Raw genomic sequence first — 22,512 nt, forward strand, 5'->3', positions numbered from 1 at the left:
TTGATTTAGTATGCATATAAAAAATTAGAAAAAAAACTAAAAAACTGTTTAAATTTAATTATCGTTATTGTTATACTTTTTTATAAACAAATAAATAGAAAAGAGAAAGTAACCACTAATTTTTAATATCCCAAGAAATAGGTAAATATATATTTCTAGAAATTATCAGATATTTTATCTTATCTCCCATTGCGCTGTTTCGTTTTAGAATATCTTATTAAAGCCTTTTTTATATTTGAAATGTCATACCCCCAAAATTCACTAGAAAAAAAAAAGATAGTTAGGAAATAAGCATGCAATATTATGCGGGTAACTTACTATAGCTCTGCACTCAATGGTAATATAGGCGGCATATTTCCAAATGCTCCCATGCTTACAATTTGTATTGGTTTTATTGTAAATGTTGCTAAGTATTCACGTAACCTTCTCAGAAATTTTATAATATCATCAACTCCATTTAAAGGAACATCTAAAGGTAAATTTCTTAGTATTAATATACATTCTGCAGGTGGCCAAGTTCCACCACAATTTAAGGATTCATATAAATTTTTGAAAGTAAGTTTATTTTCATTATCATGCTGTTCATCTCTAGATATATTTGTTATCTGGACAATTTTCTCAAAAAAATCATCAATAGAGTCTTTTTTTGTTAAAAATCGTATATTAGTAGGAATTTTATTATCATCTCTTAAATGAGGTGTCAACTTAGACTGTACAATCCCTGTAGGCTCAAAAATAGTAACATATTCAACATTAACAGTCTTCAATAAACATAAACTCTTGTATAATAGGACTAGAACTCCTTTTTCATTTGCTTCCCTATCTCTAAAGGTAATTACAAAATGTTTTGGAACTTTCTTTAAGTTCTTAATATTTACTTTATCTTCCTCACTATTTTGAGATATATCTATACCGAGTAGGTTCTATAAAAAGTCATAAATAGATTATTAAACCCTGATCTATACTATATCCTTAATAATACTAAAGCTTTATTTTTTCTTAAGTATTATTCTTTTTCTTAATACATAAATTTATTGATCATATCCCAATTTTAAAATTACTTACCATTATTAAATATAAAATCTTAAAAACTATCGTATAAATTAAAATGCACAAATTCCATATTATAGTTAATATTATTAGTATCATTTTATAATATATATAAGTAATATATTATACCAGATATACTCAGGAACTATATTTCTTTATTTTTATAAAAGAAAAAAAAAAAAAGTGTAGTTATAGATTAGGTAATTATTGGCGCCACTTATTTTTCTCTTTGATAAAATTACCTCTATTTATACTTATATGAAAAGACCCAACATTTTTCAAAGCTCTGTGAAATCCTTAAGTGATTTTGAATACAATAAATGTTATAATACTGAGAATTCATGGCATTCAACGGTAAGTTCATTATAAGATTAAGGAAATTTATTCAACTAAGTATGATGAATAAAAGAAAAAAAAAAAAAAAGATTTATTAAGAATTTGTCTACACTCTCTTGCTAAATATATTTCCTAACTATAGTTATATTATTAAATATATCTTAATTATTATTATATATATTATTACTTTTGTAGTATAAGAACTCTGCATATATCTATATTGGAGGATTGAATTATGGGCTAACAGAAGGGGATATTGTTATTGTCTTTTCTCAATGGGGTGAACCAATAGATGTCAATTTAATTAGAGATCCTAAAACTGGAAAATCTAAAGGGTTTTGTTTTTTAGCATATGAAGACCAACAGAGCACAATTTTAGCAGTTGATAATGCCAATGATATGATACTACTAGGTAATAAATTAAAAGTAGATCATGTTTCAAATTACAAGGTTAAGAGTGATTCTTATACACCTTCTGGTGCAGAAGGAGGTGGAATAGGAATTTATGGAATTACTAAAGATGTGAGATTATTGTTTGAAAAGGAATTGAAGAAACTAAATAACCGTAATGGATCAATTATATATAATCATCAAAGTAAAGATAACTATTTGACATCTCTCCTTAGTAATCAAAATAGTATAGAAAGATCTAGATATTATAGAAGTATAAATCATAAAACAAGATCACTAAGTAGATCAAGAAGTGCATCTCCATGTTATTAAATCTATGAATCTTTAAATTATTGAATGAATTATTTAACTGTTTTTTTTTTTTATATTTTGATCACTTATATATATTTATTACTCTGAATATATCTAGTAATTTAATATATTTAGTTATGGATACTAAGAATCAAATGGAGTCTATAATAAGATTTTGATAGGTATTTTCGATATATCTTCATAACAAAATAAAAAAGAAATTTATTATTACACTATTATATTGCAAATATTGATATAAGAAAATTAAAGAATTCATTTAATAACTAATTATTTACAAATATATAGATTATTTTTGTTTATATTAATACAATTTATGATCTTGAATTATATATTTTCATATTTAAGAATACAAAAATAATATCAAAGACATATACCTTGATAAATAATTACTTTTCCAATATTCTTATTAATATAGATTTAACTATTTGAAGTTTCTCAACTTTCAATTCATATAAAGGTTTAAATCACCAAACTTTTGTAACTTGAAATATATAGATAATACATTGCAAATATATAACCATAACCATTATAATATAAAGATCTTATATATAAAATAAATATATACACAATAATATATTAAGTTTAGTTATAAACTTTTTACTAAAATATATCTTAATTACTTTATAGATTGTATAGTAATGTGAATTTCTTCACTTAATTCTTTGGAATTATTAGTTAAATCGGTACCTTTTACGTGAGAAAGTTGAAAGTTTATTGGATAATTTATATACAAATACAGATCCACTTTGTAATCTATAACAAAGATAAGAAAAAGAAATTAGAAAATTTACAAAATTTCAAAATAAATTTAACTTACTCTTTTTTTAAAATCCCTCTGCCTTGTAAATCACGTAAATGAAAATCTAATGTAAAATTGGACTTTCCTAAATTAATACATTCCAACTTGTCAAAAGTAGTTTCATTATACTTAAATCTTTTAAGAGCTGTAATGATTGCCTTATTACCACTCTCAAGTTGTTGAATAAAACCACCCATAATTGGTATTGAAAAAGCTAAAAATTTACTTGGTAATTCCTCATCTCTTCTTAAAATTCCACTTCTCATTAAATATGTAAGTAATTTATCAGTATTTAATAATCTAATATGCTCTTTACATAGTTGAAGATTTCCTTTATCTATATTAAAGGTTGCGAGGAATTTATTTAAACAGTTCATCATATCAGTATTACTAATCTTAAAGCCTGTAAAAATTGGAAATACTTTATTTTTTATCCAATTAATTAATTCTGGTATAAATATAATATCTAATTTTCCCATAGCACAGCTATCTTTATCCAAACATACTTTAATTCCCGTACAACTTTCATCATCTCTTACAATATGAATTAACTTTGAATGAGTTACTCTTATTATATCACTAGTTAGAACATAACCATAAGTCGTCATATTAGTTAAAATATCTATTTGAGGTATTTTAAGTTTTTTAAGAGCTCCATCTTTAATTAACATCTCCAAATCTAAAAAATGATGCAAAATATTATTACAAAGACATTTACCATTATTAAGAATGTCAGAAAACTTTAAATTCTAAAATACCTCACCTTGTAACGAAGATTTTTTTCCATCACCTATTAATATTTGGTGTTCTAAGACAATTGGAGGGTCAAAATTAATTTGGCATTCTTCCCTTAAAGTCATAAATATATTTAATGATTCCGAAGCTTTATACTCTTCTAAGAATTTCAAAATATCAGCATCTTTTGTATCCATCCCTTTTAATATAATAAATATAGTAATTAAAATCTTCTAAAATGTCAGAGAATATTATGGATACATTTTCCTTATCTAATTAAAATAGAAATTTAATTATATAATATTTTAATTTTTTTTTTACCGCTACTCATGATAGAGACCTGGTAACATCGATAATATCGTGTGCATGCCTTCTCTAAGAAGATTTTTTCGTTATACTATTTTTTTTAGTTTTAGGTTTGGTTTCATTATCAAATAAAAATTAGAAATTAGATATATAGGTAACTATGTCCAGTTTAGAGAAAGAATATCCTACAGGACTTGAGAATGAAATAACAAATTCTACTAAAGAATGTCAAACAATTCCAATGTTATCATTAAGGTATCTACCTTTTGAAAGTGTCTGTGGATTTACTAATCCTTATTTTGGAGAGAATCAAGGGCTTTCTGAAGAAGAACTTAAGTATCATACTAATCATATGAGATCTGTAGGAGATGCTTTACATTTCTTTTATCGTATACACCCTGCATTGTTAAATAATGGGGCTATCTCCGCTCATCCTTATTCAGCAGATGGCCAATCAACTCCATTAGTAAGTCCTGCTGTTTCTGCAAGTAAAGATCGCAAACAAGTTGAGAATATTGAATCAATACCCCATCCTAATCTTTGTACAACTCAAAATCGTATGATACATCCAAATCTAGTTCATAGCATTAATCAAAGATGGCAATTAAGAGTCCATTTATTAAACAATAACATGTCTGTATTTAATTTAGCTGATTTATCTCACCCATATGTTAGTGAAATGGTTGGTGCACCCTCTAAGATATTAAAGACAGAAAACAAAGAGTATACGGAATAAAACTTATACCTAAGATAATAAAACTGAAAATAAAGAATACTTTCAACAACTATTTAGAGGATAGCTTAAATAAGGAGATCAAGAATTAGAATAAAATTATTAATATATCTAATTCCATCATATTTGGTTATTATTTAAGATACCTAAGAAGTCTATTGGAAGTAGTAATATAATTCTTTTCTAGCTATATGATACTGATTATTGATGTATTACCTTGATTCATATTCTGTAGGTAGAGTTCATATGGTAATAAACAATCTTTTGCATCTATTGTCCCATTTACTATATTTGAAATATCTATCAATAATTGACGTAATTTAGCACCACGAAGATTCTGAAAACATCTAGTAATTATTTTATTTTGCTCTCGTGAAGTATATCTAAAAGGATTAGTTCTATTATCCACTTGATTATTGTTAATATCAGGAAATATTATTCTATTTATTATTTCCAAAAAATCATCTGGAAAACACTCTAAAAGAGATGATACAAGGCGACATGTTTGTATTATAAGATTTTTATGAAAGTATGGATAATTTGAAAATAAAACCACGATAATACTACTAAAATGCACTTTCCATGCATTTGGATACTTTCCTGATATATGTATTATAGTACAGAGTCTTGAAAGGTATGTTAAGACAGTATTTATAAGAAATTTATCTTTAGATTCTAAAGCTTGCAATGCAATACTTAAACATGAATTTAAATATGGAGAGGAGATAATACTTTGTGCTGAATTAGATAATATATGACTATTTCCAATATATGTAATTTGCCACTGAAATAGAGGTTCTATTATTCTATATATTTCTATATTCTTAATAGTCTGAGCTTTTCTAATCCAGAATTCATAAAGCATAATTTCTGTATAGTCATTCTTCATACTATTAATAAATTCTTCTCGTTTAATTTGTGGTAGTTTCTTTAATATACTACAAACTATTATTGTACATGCTCCATGTTTTTTGATGAGTGTGATTGGATTCTGTTCCATTTCTTTTATATCAACTAAATGCTGTCTGACAAATTTATAATATACTGAATTCCAATGAAACCATGATTTTTCAACACTAATATTAGATGGATCTTGATCTTGTTCAACAGACCATGAGTCAGAGATTATTCTTAATATTAAGCAGCTTATTGCAATAATAATATCATTAAGGCAAAGAAGACAATTTGGATTTTCCTTTAAAAAGTTTCTTTTATTTGTAAACATTAACTGCCTCAAAGGTATATTTCTTGAATGTTGCTGGAGTATTGAAGCAAATATGATAACTCCATAACCCTGAGACTCGCTTGGAAGTGATATAGAATTTAAAATTAGATGTCCAATATTATATTCAAAATTACCGAATTGTTTAGAGTTAGAAAATATTGCTTGCAAAAATAATATTAATTGTTGGCTCGGTGTTCTTAGTACTTTTTGTGATATTGAAGCTAAATTAGTATCTGTTTCTGAGCTACAAAATAGTAATGTAAAAATTTTCAAGATTTTATAAAGAACATAAAGGGTCCATATTCCATTAAGTATAGGTTCTTCTGTATTAAGGTTATAACTATTTGGTATATCAGATGAAGTTAATTGTGTGGATATATGAATAGTGTCAGGATAAAGAGTTTTTTTCACAAGATGAAATAGAAACGCTTGAAGTATTTTAGCTATATCCTCAATAGATTTATTACTATTTATCATTGTATAACAAATACAATGGACAATACCACCAACTAACCCAATATTCTCATCAATTTTACTAAGATTACTATAAATAGATTCATTTGAACAGAATTTTATCTTATGTTGGATAATTAATATGACTCTTTCACTTAGTTCAAGGAGTATTTGATCACTATGTAGACTATTCAATATATGATCGGCACCAAATTGGCAAATCTCTTCAAAAGTTGATGAAATTAATGTTAGATTGCAGCATTCGGAAACATCTAATAAATACTTCAGAGAAGTAAACCAAATATTTTGGAATGATTTATCAGATAGTAAAAATGCTGCTTTTTGAAGAAGTAAAACTACCTGATATATGCAAGATTGAGTTTTTGGGATAGATATACAAGAAAATTCAATTATATTTGACATGGGACCTTGTAGAGAATTTGTTGATTCAATAAGAGAATCAGCAAATCTCAAAAATACAATACATCCTGTAGAATCATCTTCTCTACAGCATTCCATTAATGAATGATAGATAAATGTAATAAATTCGGAGGCATAATTAGATCCTAAAGATGATAAGAAAAAATAGATATCACCAATATGAATATTTGCAGTATCTAAAAAGTTACAGTATTCATCAATTGCAGAATCATCTTCTTGTTCAGTAGACTTTAATTCATCATGCCCTATATTTCTCTGTTTATATAATATTATTGAATCTCGGGTAATTCCTAGCTGTTCCCAATAATAATAGTCATCCCGGCATTGAATAGTAATACTGTGAATAGCTGGAGTAACTAAAGAGGATGCAAGTTGTACTCCTTGGCTATGAGATAAAATATTCTCATTAACTAGATCTCTTAATGTACACCAAATATTCGCTAATACTCCAGGAATTCTTATGTGAAGAGACAAAAGTAAGGATAGCATCTTAGGTAAAAAAGTTAAAGGGTTATTAATATTCAATCCACTATTCTGAGTAGATGTCTCATCTAAAATAAATAATTGAGAATATCCTTCTAATAAATTAAATATTACACCAGACCAGCTTAAAATAGAACGTTCAGTCTCATTATCTAATTGGATCTGAGGTATTTCCATTTTCAATCCACTCCAGGTTTTCATTCTGATCATCTGATGAAATTCATCAATAGAAACCATAGATGTCTTTTCACTAGCTAATGGAATATTTCTTAGTTTATCAAATAAAGATCTCAGGTATATTAGAAGAGACTTTATAATTAATGTCTCACCTTCGTATGGAAATTCCACATCAAAATTTAGAGTCTGATTGTCTTCATAAGTTTTGCATATACTTCCTGGATTTCCTAAGGGGATTATCTTCTGCATATAATAGGAGCAACGAGGTAATCCTCTTACAAATAATTCAGCCATTCTATAAGGGGCTATACATATATCTGCTTGCATTAATTGGGATATAGATTGTGATAAGGTTAAATGACGAAATAATGGAGCTTCTAACTTTTCAAAATATTCAATTAAAATGTCAATTAACAGATCTAATAATTTGTGTTTCATATTATGATTATTTAAAAAAGTTTGGGATGATATACAACATATAAGTGATTCAGATAGAAATGATAATATCCTAGATAATAATTGAAATATTAGTTGTTCTTGTGCCTCGAATTTCTTACAGGCATCAGGCATATATCTCATAATATTCAACGTAATCCATAGTTCAATACCAGTCCCTTTATTTAAGAAAAATGGTTCAGATATTCGTAGACATTTCTCGAAATCTTCAGAACAGTTCCCCTTAGTTAAATCATATACTATTAAATATGAGAAACCTTCAGATATCTTACTTAATAATATTATAGTATTATCTCCAGTATTTGATTGTAGATATTTGCAAATAAAGTTAAAGTACGATTCTTTAATAGTGCTGATAGATCCTCCACATGTTTCAAATTCATTTAAATTGTGAGAAACCTTATAACATAATGTTTGAGCTGCTGTATATTGAACTTCTAGTTCTCTGCTATTTTCTAAAAGTTCTTGAGATACATTCCATGCCAAAGGAGATTCCTGAAATTCCATCAAATATCTATTAGCTTCAGATCTAGCTGAGAAATCGTTACTTCCCCATAATTGCAAAACTTTTGAAGACACCAATTCACTGGTGAATTGCATATTTATATCAAATATTTACAAATTTTAAGTATTTCTAAACTACAAATATTCATAAATTCAAGCTAATTATAACAAATTAATATAGGTAAAGTTCTGTAGCAGAATCCTTTATTCTAGAAAAAAAGCGGGGATTTATAGGTACCATGGAGATGTCTGAATTTCTAGATATAAACTCCAAGAAAATATAAGGTAAGAAGATGTCCAAGCTAATTTGACTCTATATATTATAGAATAATGGGTATGATTTGATCTTATAATTATATTCAGTGTCATCATCACTATGATCATCATGAGATATCCACTTTATAATAAGCATTGAACCTTTTATAGATTTTACACTATGTGGAATTATTTGCATATTTATCTGCCTTGGTATACCATAACCTTCAATTGTGCCAATCAGTAAAAGATGGCTATTAGTGTTATACTTAATAGTATAACTGTATAACCAAACTAAGTTTGAATTTTCATAAACTATTGCAACACGTTGATATGAAGAAGTGAAACTCAATATTTTTTTCTCACGGTTACTTGAATGTATTGGTAGAGCACGTAATCTAGTAAATTCTAGTGAATTATTTGAAATATCTTTCATATTTTCATTTGAATTAGATTGTAATTGAGATATATCTTGTTTAATTAAAAATTCATACATATTATTTGAATCTGAAAATAAGAATGTGCAAGATTGATTGTTAGATAAGTCATCTACACATGTTATAATTGGAAGAAACACTCTTTTTAATTTAAATTTAGATATATGTTTAACTACCAAATAGTTGCAAGTATTAGTATCTACAAAATTAATGTAACCATCATCCCAAACAATCCCCAAAATAGAAAATATATCAGATGTTGCAATAGCCAGACAATCATGTACAAATGTTGGAGCCCTAAATATAATTTGACCATTACCATATAAACTGAAGTTATCAATACTCATTTCCTGCTCTATAGAATTAATTGTCGCCATATATATGTAAGAAAATGCCCTAATACAAGATCCATCCCCTACGTAAAGTGTACGACCATCGTTTGACCATAATAAACATTTGAGAGAATAAAGATTTATAGAAAATATACATTTCCAAGATCCATTAGAAATAAATGAACCATCATGAGAGCTCCCTGTAAAAGGTGGTTTATGTTCCCATATTGAAAAACCATCAGAGTAACCCAAGGCAATAATATATCCAATAGGTCTGGTTGATATATAAATTATTTTACGATTAGATCCCTTGTTAATTATTCTCCATATTTCAGGGCAATATCTTAAATCAGTAGTTCTAGATATTAAACGTCTAAATGGAGATATATAAATATTAATTCCTGTTCCAATATTTAGATGAGCCGCATCAATAAAATATAAACTTCTAGGAAACCACGTCATTGGTGAAAAGAATTTATTGATTGGCTTTACATCAGTAACTGATAAGTGTGAATTCCACAAATATTTTAAAATTATTGCGAAGAAAAGACGTATAGGTGTCAGAATATATTTCCAATAAAATGGGTATAGTATAGAGATGCAAGGAATGTTTGTAACTACATTTATTTTTGAACCTGTCAATTCCTGCTTATAAATAGGATTAGGTATTATTACACCAGAAATATCCTGAATCATAGATAGACACATAATATATATAATCCAAAAGGTACGACCCAACTTCCCCCAATTATTACAAAATATAGTAGTATTTTCCGTGATATCTTGTGTCAAGAACTTAATCTTCTCAGTAGATTCAGAGTATGTTAGATTCAGTTCATCTGTAGAGGATATTTGCCATAAGTGTTGTTCTATAAAATTTTGTTGAGTTCCTGATATTGGTACTGTTTTTAAATCCGATGCAGTCGCAATATTATACTCAACCTCTAGTAAAGATTCTGATTTATGTGCCTGGTTACTTTTTCCACTATCCTTACTTTTAAGATCATATCTCACATAGTTACTTGAGCACCAAACTATTTCCGAATTTTCCATATGAAATGCTATGAAAATACTAACTCAACATAAAGTTATACTGGGGCTGATAGTTCAATTTCTATTGACTAATGAGTGCTATTTTTCTATATTAAAATTTCAGGCGGTTCATCGCTACTTGTATATCGTATAGATTTTTTTTTTTATACTTTCCTATAGTCTTTAAAAGGAAATGAAAGATGTTGAAGCATTTATGCCATTACCAGTATTAACTAAGGAAAGATTTAATGAAAATAACTCTTCCAAGCATGATGTAGTCCATTCTAATAACTCAAAAGATATGTTACATAGTTCATCAAATTATATACGCAGTGATTCACGTATTCCAAATGAAGTCAGACCAATAAACATTAAAACAGGTACTGTTGCTACTTGTGATGGTTCTGCTTATTTTTCAATTGGTAAAACACGTGTACTATGTACTATTAATGGCCCAAAATTAACTAAATCTTCTTTAAATGAAATTGGTTTATCAGTTACAGTTGATTATCGTTTAAGTCCCTTTTGTAGGAAAATGAGACAATATGGAAATATAAAAAAAAGTAATTTAAATGTTGATTATAAAGCTGAGGAAAAATACCAATCTTTAACTCTGGAGAAAGTTGTTCAGTCAATTATTTGTCGTGAAAAATATACAAGGATGAGTATAGACTGTTATATATACATTATTGAGGATGATGGTTGTGCATTATCAGCTGCTATATCATGTTTATCCTTAGCTTTATGTGATGCTAAAATTGAAATTATAGGATTATTTTCATCAGTTACTGTGATCGCAATTCCTAATAATTCTGAAGTCAAATCAAACTGTAAATACATATGTATACTTGATCCAACATATGATGAGATCAATCTTGGAAATTCTAATGTTTCCGAATTAAGTATTGGGCTATGTACTTTACGTAATCAAGTAGTACATTTATCAGCAAAAGGTTCTGCCTTTGGGGATATTCAGACATCCAAATTAATGTTTTCCTTAGCAGAAGCAGCTTGTACTGCAATTACAAACGAAATGAAAGGACACATTATTTCTGAAGAAAAGATAAAGCAATATGATTAAGGTTTTACAGATGATACCAAACTTAGCTGAATAGTTGCAATCTTTATATAAAATAGTATTTTCTAAGTGGTTTTTTTTTATGATATATTGTTGCTCTGCTTTCGTACATTGTTTAACTAATTGACATTTATACAACTTATTTCCACCTAAAAATTATTTTTGAACTCATTCTTATTATTTCTCAGTTAATAATTAAATAATTATTCCTTTCCAAACTCTTCAAAATCTTCTTTCTTAGTCTTAGTCTTCTTAATATCTCTAGATTTATTTTTATCCTAAAACTTAACTAAGAAACTGCTTGAATCCTGGTCTATTATACTTAAATATTATAATGATACCAAATATAACTATTGTTGAATTATTATACAGGATCAGTTTCTTTGTTTCTAGAAATAATAAACTTCATTGAATAATATTACATATAGGATTTTGTGAGTATAGTCTAACAAAAATACTTAATATATTGGCTAAAAAAATCTACATATTGTCACTCCATAGATATTTGTACTTCGAAGTTTTTGAATATTTAATATAAAAGTTTTAGCTTCTACTTTAATTGATAAATTTCATTAACCCTGTATATAGAATTAAATAATATTTTAAAGACAAAATCTTGTATTCATATTATTGGTTTTATTTTATAACGAATTCCAATTGTTTCACCATTAATTTTAAACATATCTTTAGTAATTGGTAGTAAGATATAAAAATCTAGTGCAATTATATTTGGATAATTAGTTTTTAAAAAATTAGATACATTTGAATTTAATTTTTTAAGTGTCTCATCAATATATTATTCATCTTTACTCATTTTAGTAATTCCAAAAAAATTATTCCTTATACTCAGAATTTTTGGTACTTAATGAATTAGGAAGAGTTATTTTCATAAATTTATATATATCACTGTAATTATATTTAAAAAAGTGAATTAATACTTTAGAATTAGAATAATTAATTTTTCTTAACTAAGAAACTGCAAAATTTTGTAATGGAGCCGCACAACTTTACATGCATGGATACCGGTGCATATTTTATTGTGAAAAATATAAACTGAATTTATTTTTTTATTATTTATTCTAATTTGAATTTAGAGAACTCTAGAACCTCTATATATAGATTATATAAGATAATAAGTTAGTATTATCATACTCAAGGATTTATATTAAACAACTTATACAAGTATATCTCACATATCTCAAAGAATATATGAACAGCGACTGGGCTAATAATAACTTCATAAGACAATATTACTAAATATTAAAATAAAATATTTTGTTAACTAATATGGTACATTAAAAAAAGAAAAACAAGAGAAGCTAGTCTCATATGGGTAATACTATAATATATTAAATTTAGGTTGTAAAGATAAAAAGATAATATTGTAAAATTTTTTTCTGATATAAGTAAGAATTCAAGAATATTGTCTATAAATGCTTATATCAAAAGTAAATATATTCAGTATTATCAATTTATGTTCTTTGAAAGTGGCTGAATTATTGTGGAATTACTGTAATTCTCTGAAATTTTACAATACGAATAATTTAATTTCAATGATTTCAATTATTCTTTGGACTATAAAATTCATTTAATTAATAGAAGATTGGCAGTATGGCTAGTAGTTGAAGTTAAAGTTAAAGTTGAAGTTGAATGAAATGTGCTTATTTATATTCATTATCATGGTAAATTTTGAATATATGGAGAAAACATTTCTTCTTAATTTTTAAAAGGATTGCATTCTGCAACTTTTTTTTATTACTGATAGTATATTCTAAAGGTTCGGAAGGAGAACATTTTCATTAAAAAGTCCCTTTTTTTGGTAAGTATCAACCTTTCAGTAGATCTATTTATTTATGATAATTAAACAAAAATTTGGTAAATTCTCTTTTGGAATCCTCAGAATTTAAAATTGATATAAATTATAGTTGTTAATAATTCATATTTAAGAGACTATTGACGTATTTTAAGTATTTAGTTTTAAAACAATATTAAATACGACAGATAATAGTAGTAAATAAAAAAGAATCAAACAGTTATTGAGTGGAAATTTCGGATATGTGAACATATTATGTTTCTTAAGTTAGTATTTCTGAGGATATTTGAAATTGAAAATGTATTTTGGTTACCGCAAAACTAGATACCCAAAACTGTAAATATTATTAGCTTCTAAAATATTCTATATCACTTATACTTTTAGTAATGAAGACTAATGAAGGCAATAAATGTGCCAAATTTTTGTCTTTAGGAATTGAGTCAAGTGCAAACAAGATTGGAGTTGGAATAGTAAGTTCAAGTGGACAAATATTGGCAAATGAGAAAATGACTTATGTTGGTCCACCTGTAAGTTGTTAAACAATACGTAGTAATTAAAGTTGTTCGTTTAATTATTTATCTGATTTATTTAACTTTGTTATGTTTTCAAAATTAATTCCTTGATTCTTGTTCTTTGCTTTTTCTTTGCTTTTTCTTTGCTTTTTCTTTGCTTTTTTAAATAAATATAAAGGGATCTGGGTTTTTACCAAAGGAAACTGCTTCATTCCACCGTTCTCATATTATTGAATTAATTAAGAAGGCACTCAAATCGGCAAATGTTGAACACTCAAGTATCAGTATTATATCTTATACACAGGGACCAGGAATGGGTGCTCCATTATCTGTAGGAGCGGTAGTAGCTCGTGTTTTAAGCCAGTTATGGGGTATACCACTCGTTGGAGTCAATCACTGTGTTGCCCATATTGAAATGGGACGACTAGTAACTAAAGTGGAGAATCCAGTTGTCTTATATGCATCTGGTGGAAATACACAAATAATTGGATATAGTAACCACCAATACAAAGTAATTGGGGAAACTCTCGACGTTGCTATTGGGAATTGTATTGACAGATTTGCCAGATTGATGAAACTTGATAATTACCCTGCTGCTGGTTATCATGTTGAAAAATTAGCTAAGAAGGGGAAACATTTTTATCAGTTACCTTATGTTTTGAAGGGCATGGATTTGTCATTTTCTGGGATTTTAACTTTTGGTGAAGAACTTATTATCAGTAAACAACAGGAACTTCAGGAAAAACAAGAAGAATTAGAAATATTTTATCAAGATTTTTGTTTCTCATTACAAGAAACGATTTTTGCAATGTTAGTTGAAGTTACTGAAAGAGCTATCAGTTTGCTAAGTTCAGACTCAATCCTACTAGTAGGTGGAGTAGGTTGTAACCAAAGACTAATTGAAATGATGGAATTGATGGCATCTGAAAGAAATGCGCATGTATGTAGTATGGATGATATGTACTGTATTGATAATGGTGCTATGATTGCTCATACTGGTCTGTTAGTTTACAAATGTGGAATTTGGACTAGATTAGAAGATTCAGGAGTTTCGCAGAAATTCAGAACTGATCAAGTAGATATTCTATGGAGAGAATAAGTATAGATATTAACAAATTGAAGTTTATACAATGAGATAAATATGAAAAACTAAGAACTATTTAATTTCGGTTTTTATTGATAAAAGTTGTGTTTCTTCAATATCGAGACAAGTATCAGAAAGCGCGATTAGTAGTGAGTTTAAATTATTGTTGCAAATTTGTATATTGGTATCTTATATTATCTGATCCTACTACTATGTAAAATTAATGAATATAACTTATAAGTGTTGGAGATGTGATCTAAGATCTAAACCTTGCCATACTGAAGAGTTTAAATTCTTCTTGTACAACTTTGATGTCTCCGAAGAGAGAGGGAATATTTGTAATTACTGTAATGATTTATTACTATTAGATAATACTGATGTATATCACTTTGTTGAGATTCCAAACTCTCACGCTCAAAGAAATTTGAGACGAAGACGTCATAAAAAATTAATAAAAGATAATAAACAAAATATTCGTACATTTCTAGTATGTAAATTGAAATCTCCATCCAATAATAAAGTGGATATATCTATGATAATTAGTGAAATCTTAAAATTGGCAGTATCTGGGGATAATGGAACTAAAGTAGTTAGTTTTGGAGTGAGTATTGAATTTTTATTCAGCAATTTAAAAAATGAAGGTGATAACGAATCATATTTTAGCTTAAAGGCATGTTTAAGACACCTTTTATTAAAATCTGTGAATTTAGAACAGAACCAAGGAAGTGATCTTTATTTAAATTTTACAATATCGTCTAGTATACCATTCATTGAAAATGACATGAATTATATATTTTGTATATCGATAAGTTATGAATGGAAACCAATATATATTAGTGGTAGATATAAAAAGTTATCAAGAAGAATATCTCAATCTATATGGCATTATAATTCCTCTAATAATGTAAATGATAGTCAAAATGATGATAATTTATATGGTCCTCCATTTCCTATTAAAACATCTATTGAAGATATACTTAATTATTCATTAAACAAGCTGATATCCTACAAAAAGTGCACTTTTAGTGCATCTGGGCGTGAAGATGTTGATGTTCGTATGCTTGGAGTTTCAAATGGGGGTAGACCATTTGCCTTAGAGATATCTGGGATTTCAAGCAAACACCACCTATTTTATTCCAATATTGTTAATCCCTCTATAAATGATAATATTCAACTTAGAAGTGAATTTATATCTGAGTTAATCTCTAATGTCAAATTATCATCGGGAGGTCATGTATCAATATCTCAAGTTTCATTCTCTAATGCTGGTTTAATTAAAAAAATGAACATACAAGTTAGTGAGAAATTAAAGGCATACTCTTGTATATGTTATACTACATATAATTTGAGTCCTCAAAATTATGAGAAATTAAGAAATCAGTTCTTTTTATACACACTACCAATAAGTATAAAGCAAAGAACACCAATCAGGGTTCTGCATAGAAGGAAGAATACTGATAGAATCCGAAACATCTTTAATATTAACATTAAAGAAATAAATGAAAACTCTTTTAAGTTAGATTTGATTACTGAGGCAGGAATGTATATTAAAGAATTTGTTCATGGAGATTTTGGAAGGACAGTACCAAATTTAGGGGATATAATACAGAAAGTTATTAATAACGATTCAAAAGGGGATAGTGTCCGAATTGATGTTTGTATCTTACAGCTCGATGTTTTAGATGTACTTGATAATTCATAATTTATGTTTACCTTGATACTGTCTTCTAGTGAATTCAAGATTGTTTAAAAAAGTTAGGAACTACTGGGAATCGAACCCAGGTTACCGGAATCAAAATCCGGGGTCCTACCGCTAGACTATAGTTCCCTACATCTGCCAGTCCCCACTTTTTATTTAATATAATGAATTTTTCTAGTTTCTTGACACTTGAAGTTCTCTAGATGTTGAATTTTCGGTTATGATTAGGTATATAAAGGTTATCACAGAGTATTTTCTCTAAATTAAAATTTATATAATCTTTGCCCTATTAATTTAAAAGTTCTACTACTGCAGCTAATGGTCCAATAGGTGATACTTTAGAGCTTAAGGGAGTGTATCGTAGCCAGTATGCCATCCAAGGAGATAAATTTATTGATGTTACATCACAAATAATAATACTTGATGCTTTATCATTTATTTTTGAATCTTTTGGTCTATAGAAGGGATTTACAAATTCCATATGAGGTAAAATACTTGGATCCACACCAAGGAAAGGATAGTCATTGTTATAGCTACTTTTTGAGGTGGAATTATGTATTTGAGCAAGAATAATATCCCAAAGTGATATTGTATGATCTCTAACTTGAAAATTACTACGTTGTTGTTCATTATCACATAGAAAATTCCCATATAAACAGTTATGCACATTCTCAGCAACAAAAAGTAATAAATTTGGATGAAATTCAAATTCTGTTGGATTTTGTATCCAACATTGGTATACACAATCCAGCCACTGGATGAATATTGGAGATCTTTCATTTTCACCTTCACTTGAATGTTTAGGTCCAGGTAGGCCACATCTGGAGTGAAACTTGTGTCCTACAGTAATAAATTCTTTTTCTATAAGTGTAAAAAATCCCTCAATAGTGCGATAAAATGGATCTAAACATAGCATAGATAAAGATGTCAATTGAGAAGTTCTGTCCCATCCATCACTACAGTGGACTAGTACTCCATTCCCATTGCTAAGTTTCTCTACAATTTTATTTACTGAAATAAGTATTAAACTAATTAGGTCATACCATCCTGTGGAATCAATTTCCCCTAATAATCTTAAACCAATGCAATCACTTGTATAACATACTTTTTGAGTAGAGGCTCGGTTTATATTCCATGTCTCGTTGCTAATTGTTACTCCGTTGGCAATATTTGAAACAACTGTCGTCATTTTAACCCAAGCATCACGGACTCTATGGATATTTTCAATATTGAGAAATTCTAAATCACAGTTTGGATAGTAATCTATGTTTTCAAAACCAGCGCCAGTTGCCTTATTAGCATATGCATTAAGTTTAGGACGTGCGTCTAGAATAAGAAATTTGGCCTTTGATATTGTAAAATCTTTTGAACTTCGGGTTTTTAGTAACTTAAGTTCATTAGTAGATATATTTTGGTAAAACTGAGAAATAGTGCTAATAAATAATTCATCCTCAATACAACGCTTAAAAGCTGACTTTGGTTGGCTAGATCTCCACAAACTAGATCTTAAATTAGAGCAGTACCAGCTAAGTATTGGAATCCTACCTTTTGACCTAAATGATGAAATTTTAATTAACTGGGTATCAGTAATCTGTTTAGGAACAACTAAAAGATCAGGATATGAGGGACATATGTCATAACATATGTTAACTCTAGATATTCGCAACATAAGTTGGGGGTTTTGATATAATAAACTATCATCTTTATTTGAAACATATACATCGTGATCTTTTGAAGTTTGGTTAGTATATATAATATCTTTGGAATTTATCTCACTAATACCAAGTCTAGCCCATTCATCTTCAATTTTAAAAGTAAATTGGTGGCATAATATTGAAGTAGGTATATCAGAATTTTGATTCTGTGTAATTTGACAAGTTTTCTTTAAGCTATTATTGAGTTTAAAGCAGAAAAGACTTTTTAGACAAGGCTCTAATATTGTTGAGCTTATAGTATTTAGTAACAGTCTTCGGTCATTGTCAGAATTTACTAGAAGAATCTGAAGACTTCTTAAATCTTTTGTTGCTACATGGAAAGTAAATGGTAAATTAGGATTGTTTATTCCATCGACTGTACTACCATAAGAAGTTCCAAAATTGGAGTCAGTTGAAGAGAGGGTACTAATTTGGCTCTTTGTTAAATTAAGGCCACTTTTTGTACAGGATAATTGTGTTGTAGAAAATTGAGTTATTACATAAATAGGAATAGTTAAAAAACCTGAATCTAATAGCCAAGATGGAAAAAGATCCATATTTAGTGTGCTACTAGTTATATTGTTCTCAGAAAATCTCGGTATTAAAATCAAGCGATAATTTGAAATAATCATACTTCCTGTTAATGGTTCACTTATACCATTTGGTAAAATCCCACAGTACTTTGAGTATAATACGATATCTTCCCCAGGAAATAATAGTACTTGCTGTAATATAAAATTGATATCTTCTTTATCCGGTTTTGTATTTATATTCTTAGAGTTTTCTTGTAAAAGTTTGGAATTTAGTATTTTATTCCATATACCAATATCTTGTAATTTCCCAGACATAATTTGAGATCTAGAAGTAGAGTCACGGAGTGCATTTTGAATTTGGGTACTTATATTTTGAGTGACTGTACTTGCAATCGATGAAAATAGACCTGTTACACTTGAGGATGATAAACTAACTGATTTACAAGATGAACGAAGCATTCCAGATTCTGATTTGTCTGTATTCAAGTTAATGCCTGAATTATCATTTAAGTGTACCTTTGAATCTAAATAGTTTTTCTCATTATTTATCGAAACTCTAAAGTCATTTCCTTGAGATTTGTTAGTTATCAAACAATCTAGTGCCCCTACATGTATCTCACTACTAGGTTTGTCACTGAAATTGTCTACAACTGGAATTTCTATTTGCGAGTAAGTATCTGAAGGCACTAAATCTTGATTAGGTATATGAGGTCGTGAAAAATTTATAGAATCTTCCATATCAAATACTCTGTATTTTCTTGAAGGTATATTCTCCGTATTTTTAGATCTAGATAGTGTTAAAGGATCACGTCCTATTTCTACTGATTGTAGAGTTATGCTACTGGCAAGATTTATATTCTTGCTATTCACAGATGGTAATATAGGGTCTAATTTTGCTGGATCCATAGATCTAGTTGTTTCTGAATTCTTCTGTAAATTCATCTTAAAACATAACTCTCGGCTACATCAGTTTGATATTTTGAAATACTCCTTTAGATTCACCAGCTTTGACCAAGATTCGTATTTTAATTCTTTAAGAAAATACTGCAGAACCGGTAGACCTAAGATAAACATTAGCGCCTATTTTTGCATTTGTAGTTTCCCCCTGTAATTACAACACTGGGGCTTACTAATAATCACCGCATACCCTTCGTGTGTCCAATATATATAGTTATATATTTGTACTCCTTGACTTTTTTTTTTTATTTAAACATATTTATTAAGATGTTTGAGGACTCCACTCCACAGTCATGGTTTGCTAATTTACCCCCAATCTCAAGATTTATGCTCTGTACTACTTTTGTTATGACAGTTTTGTGCTCTTTTGGATTACTTAACCCATGGTATATTATTTTAGATTGGCCTCTTGTAGTCAAGAAGGTTCAGATATGGCGTTTAATTTCTAACTTCTTTTATGTTGGCCATTTTAGCCTAGGATGGATTATGAGTCAGTGGATGTTTATATCCTTCTCTTCAAAACTAGAGAAGAGTGGTGTTCTAGGGGTTTCAGAGGGATCCTACTTATATTTCATTATGGTTCTAATGATGATTATAGATTTTATTGCAATAGCATTTAATTTCCCAGAAGGTAAAAGAGTTAATGGTTCTTGTCTAATTTTTGCCATAATATACTATTGGAGCAGAAGATTTCCATCATCTCCTGTATCAATTTGGGGTTTTATATTACAAGCATATCAGTTACCTTTTGCTCTATTATTACTTGATATATTAACAGGAAATTCCATTTTTGATGATGTCCTTGGACTTTTAGCAGGACACTCTCTTCACTATATGAGGGATATTTTACCAGGAGCAGATAGATCAAATATATTACACCATCCTCCAAAGTCTTTTGATACTATTGTGATATATGCTTCTAACATAATGAGCAAATATATATACGACTTCTCAGATATAAGTTCACATCCTAATGTTATACACCCAAATACTATGGGAGCTACAAATGGTCTAGATAGGGGTTCTCATTCAAATAATAGAGGGAATGCCCAACCTCAGGCTTTCTCTGGACAAGGATTCAGATTAGGAAATAGTTAGATGTACACCTATAGGAAATAGAAAACAAAATAAATATAATATTTAACTTTTTTTTCTTCTATTGAGTCATTACTATCTTAAGTTATCTTAGTAATAATGGAGAATATTATCTATTCATTCTCCAAAAGTTTATGTAAAGTTCAGAGGTTAAGTTAAATATATTTAAAATAACTCTAATCATAATACTTTAGCTGCTTTTTCATACAGTACATCTACAACATCTGACAAATTGGTAAGTGTTATCAATATATCGTCAAATAATGGTTTAGAAGAAGATTTATCTACTAATCTCAATATACCCTTTCTTTGATCAATATTTCCATATATAGTTTTGTCCAGTATCATTTCAGTTAATTTATTATGAATTCTATCTATCGGTAATTCTAAAAATTGTGCCAATTGTGATATTTCTATTTGAGAATATGCTTCCAATATTCTTTGTATATTTTGCTCTAATAGGCTTTCATATAGTTCATCAATATGTTTCTTGATAATTAAATCTTCAGATAATTCCTTGTCATATGTCAAGAGGACATCTTCAAACATCTTCAGTGAACGTTGTTGTCTACATCTTGCTACCATTTTTAGTGCTTCAATATCACGTCCTTGGAATTTAATAGTATTCTTCGCAGTTATTATGACCGAAATATTATCAGACTGATCTGACATTATTTTTGCCAACATCATATATTTCAAAGCTTGAGGTGCTCTAGGATCGCCCCCAATATTAAATGCTTCAAATGCTTCATAAAAATATGAAAATGATGTTGCATAATCTTTTTCATCTGCCAAGACTATTCCTGATTGTAAGTCTATGTCAGCTTGGAGTAATGGTGGACAATGGATTGCATTTGCATTTGTTCTTGCTGCTGTTAAAGCTGCCTTTGTTTTTGGTAAATCTTTAATTCTGTACTGTAGTTTACTCTCTATCAAATATATCTCAACTAATAGAACTTTATCATCTACTTTTTTTACTTCTTTAACAAGTTCTGTTATACATTCTAGACCTTTGGAAAATAATTTAGCATTCAAGTATACCATTGCCAGTCTAGTTGTTATACGATGCCTTAGAAATGTTCTCTTCTCTTCATTGCACCATTGTATACATTCTAAGCATAATTCTTCAAGTAACTTCTCAGAATTTGATATCTTTGATAATAGGTCCATTAAACTCCTAACTACCTTTGCTGTACGAGCTTTAGGTAAATTTTGTAATACTGGTCTTATTATTATAAAAAGATGTCTCAACTTCTCTGCTTCTCCCTGATCTACATAGATCTCACCCAATCTATAGATTGCTAATTCTTGAAGTTTAGCAGTATCTTCAGCAGAATTGTCTGAGTTTATAATTTCTAATAAGATAATTTCCGCTGTCTTATACTCATTATTACCCAAGGACTTCGCCTGTTCAAATTTATCTGCTAATGAAATATTCATCAAATCTAATCTCTTGACAAAAAAGTTGAGCTCAGTATGCTCGCTTTTACGCAGTAGAGTTTCCTTTTTTTCCTTTATATACCCTTCACCTAGTAGTATTATTACGGATCATAGCGCTAATAATGCACCC

General features: G+C 28.4%; 12 protein-coding genes across 12 annotated transcripts; 6 read left to right on the forward strand and 6 right to left on the reverse strand.

Annotated features, from left to right (window-relative positions):
- Positions 1–317: 317 nt before the first annotated feature.
- cand_014430 (uncharacterized protein) lies at positions 318–1,149 on the reverse strand (the record flags this gene model as incomplete). Its single annotated transcript, XM_067211678.1, has 2 exons — positions 318–923; positions 1,066–1,149. The coding sequence occupies 2 exons, from the start codon at positions 1,147–1,149 to the stop codon at positions 318–320; spliced, it is 690 nt and encodes a 229-aa protein (XP_067069473.1).
- Positions 1,150–1,308: 159 nt separating this feature from the next.
- Positions 1,309–2,109, forward strand: cand_014440 (RNA recognition family protein; the record flags this gene model as incomplete). The annotated part of the gene is made up of 2 exons (XM_067211679.1): positions 1,309–1,404; positions 1,582–2,109. The coding sequence occupies 2 exons, from the start codon at positions 1,309–1,311 to the stop codon at positions 2,107–2,109; spliced, it is 624 nt and encodes a 207-aa protein (XP_067069474.1).
- A 671-nt stretch (positions 2,110–2,780) lies between these two features.
- cand_014450 (uncharacterized protein) lies at positions 2,781–3,840 on the reverse strand (the record flags this gene model as incomplete). The annotated part of the gene is made up of 3 exons (XM_067211680.1): positions 2,781–2,862; positions 2,927–3,587; positions 3,672–3,840. The coding sequence occupies 3 exons, from the start codon at positions 3,838–3,840 to the stop codon at positions 2,781–2,783; spliced, it is 912 nt and encodes a 303-aa protein (XP_067069475.1).
- A 269-nt stretch (positions 3,841–4,109) lies between these two features.
- cand_014460 (uncharacterized protein) lies at positions 4,110–4,685 on the forward strand (the record flags this gene model as incomplete). The annotated part of the gene is made up of 1 exon (XM_067211681.1): positions 4,110–4,685. One exon carries the CDS (start codon positions 4,110–4,112, stop codon positions 4,683–4,685), a length of 576 nt encoding a protein of 191 aa, XP_067069476.1.
- Positions 4,686–4,869: 184 nt separating this feature from the next.
- Positions 4,870–8,517, reverse strand: cand_014470 (uncharacterized protein; the record flags this gene model as incomplete). Its single annotated transcript, XM_067211682.1, has 1 exon — positions 4,870–8,517. The coding sequence occupies one exon, from the start codon at positions 8,515–8,517 to the stop codon at positions 4,870–4,872; it is 3,648 nt and encodes a 1,215-aa protein (XP_067069477.1).
- Positions 8,518–8,734: 217 nt separating this feature from the next.
- On the reverse strand, positions 8,735–10,498 carry cand_014480 (uncharacterized protein; the record flags this gene model as incomplete). The annotated part of the gene is made up of 1 exon (XM_067211683.1): positions 8,735–10,498. One exon carries the CDS (start codon positions 10,496–10,498, stop codon positions 8,735–8,737), a length of 1,764 nt encoding a protein of 587 aa, XP_067069478.1.
- A 172-nt stretch (positions 10,499–10,670) lies between these two features.
- Positions 10,671–11,558, forward strand: cand_014490 (3 exoribonuclease protein; the record flags this gene model as incomplete). Its single annotated transcript, XM_067211684.1, has 1 exon — positions 10,671–11,558. One exon carries the CDS (start codon positions 10,671–10,673, stop codon positions 11,556–11,558), a length of 888 nt encoding a protein of 295 aa, XP_067069479.1.
- Positions 11,559–13,754: 2,196 nt separating this feature from the next.
- cand_014500 (glycoprotease family protein) lies at positions 13,755–14,979 on the forward strand (the record flags this gene model as incomplete). Its single annotated transcript, XM_067211685.1, has 2 exons — positions 13,755–13,895; positions 14,059–14,979. The coding sequence occupies 2 exons, from the start codon at positions 13,755–13,757 to the stop codon at positions 14,977–14,979; spliced, it is 1,062 nt and encodes a 353-aa protein (XP_067069480.1).
- Positions 14,980–15,187: 208 nt separating this feature from the next.
- cand_014510 (uncharacterized protein) lies at positions 15,188–16,666 on the forward strand (the record flags this gene model as incomplete). The annotated part of the gene is made up of 1 exon (XM_067211686.1): positions 15,188–16,666. One exon carries the CDS (start codon positions 15,188–15,190, stop codon positions 16,664–16,666), a length of 1,479 nt encoding a protein of 492 aa, XP_067069481.1.
- Positions 16,667–16,952: 286 nt separating this feature from the next.
- Positions 16,953–19,832, reverse strand: cand_014520 (myotubularin family protein; the record flags this gene model as incomplete). The annotated part of the gene is made up of 1 exon (XM_067211687.1): positions 16,953–19,832. The coding sequence occupies one exon, from the start codon at positions 19,830–19,832 to the stop codon at positions 16,953–16,955; it is 2,880 nt and encodes a 959-aa protein (XP_067069482.1).
- A 282-nt stretch (positions 19,833–20,114) lies between these two features.
- On the forward strand, positions 20,115–20,945 carry cand_014530 (DER1-like family protein; the record flags this gene model as incomplete). The annotated part of the gene is made up of 1 exon (XM_067211688.1): positions 20,115–20,945. The coding sequence occupies one exon, from the start codon at positions 20,115–20,117 to the stop codon at positions 20,943–20,945; it is 831 nt and encodes a 276-aa protein (XP_067069483.1).
- Positions 20,946–21,122: 177 nt separating this feature from the next.
- On the reverse strand, positions 21,123–22,382 carry cand_014540 (PCI domain-containing protein; the record flags this gene model as incomplete). The annotated part of the gene is made up of 1 exon (XM_067211689.1): positions 21,123–22,382. The coding sequence occupies one exon, from the start codon at positions 22,380–22,382 to the stop codon at positions 21,123–21,125; it is 1,260 nt and encodes a 419-aa protein (XP_067069484.1).
- Between the last annotated feature and the right edge of the window lie 130 nt (positions 22,383–22,512).

The sequence above is a fragment of the Cryptosporidium andersoni genome, assembly GCF_001865355.1.
Source record: "Cryptosporidium andersoni isolate 30847 chromosome Unknown contig_21, whole genome shotgun sequence".
Taxonomy (NCBI): Eukaryota; Apicomplexa; class Conoidasida; order Eucoccidiorida; family Cryptosporidiidae; genus Cryptosporidium; species Cryptosporidium andersoni.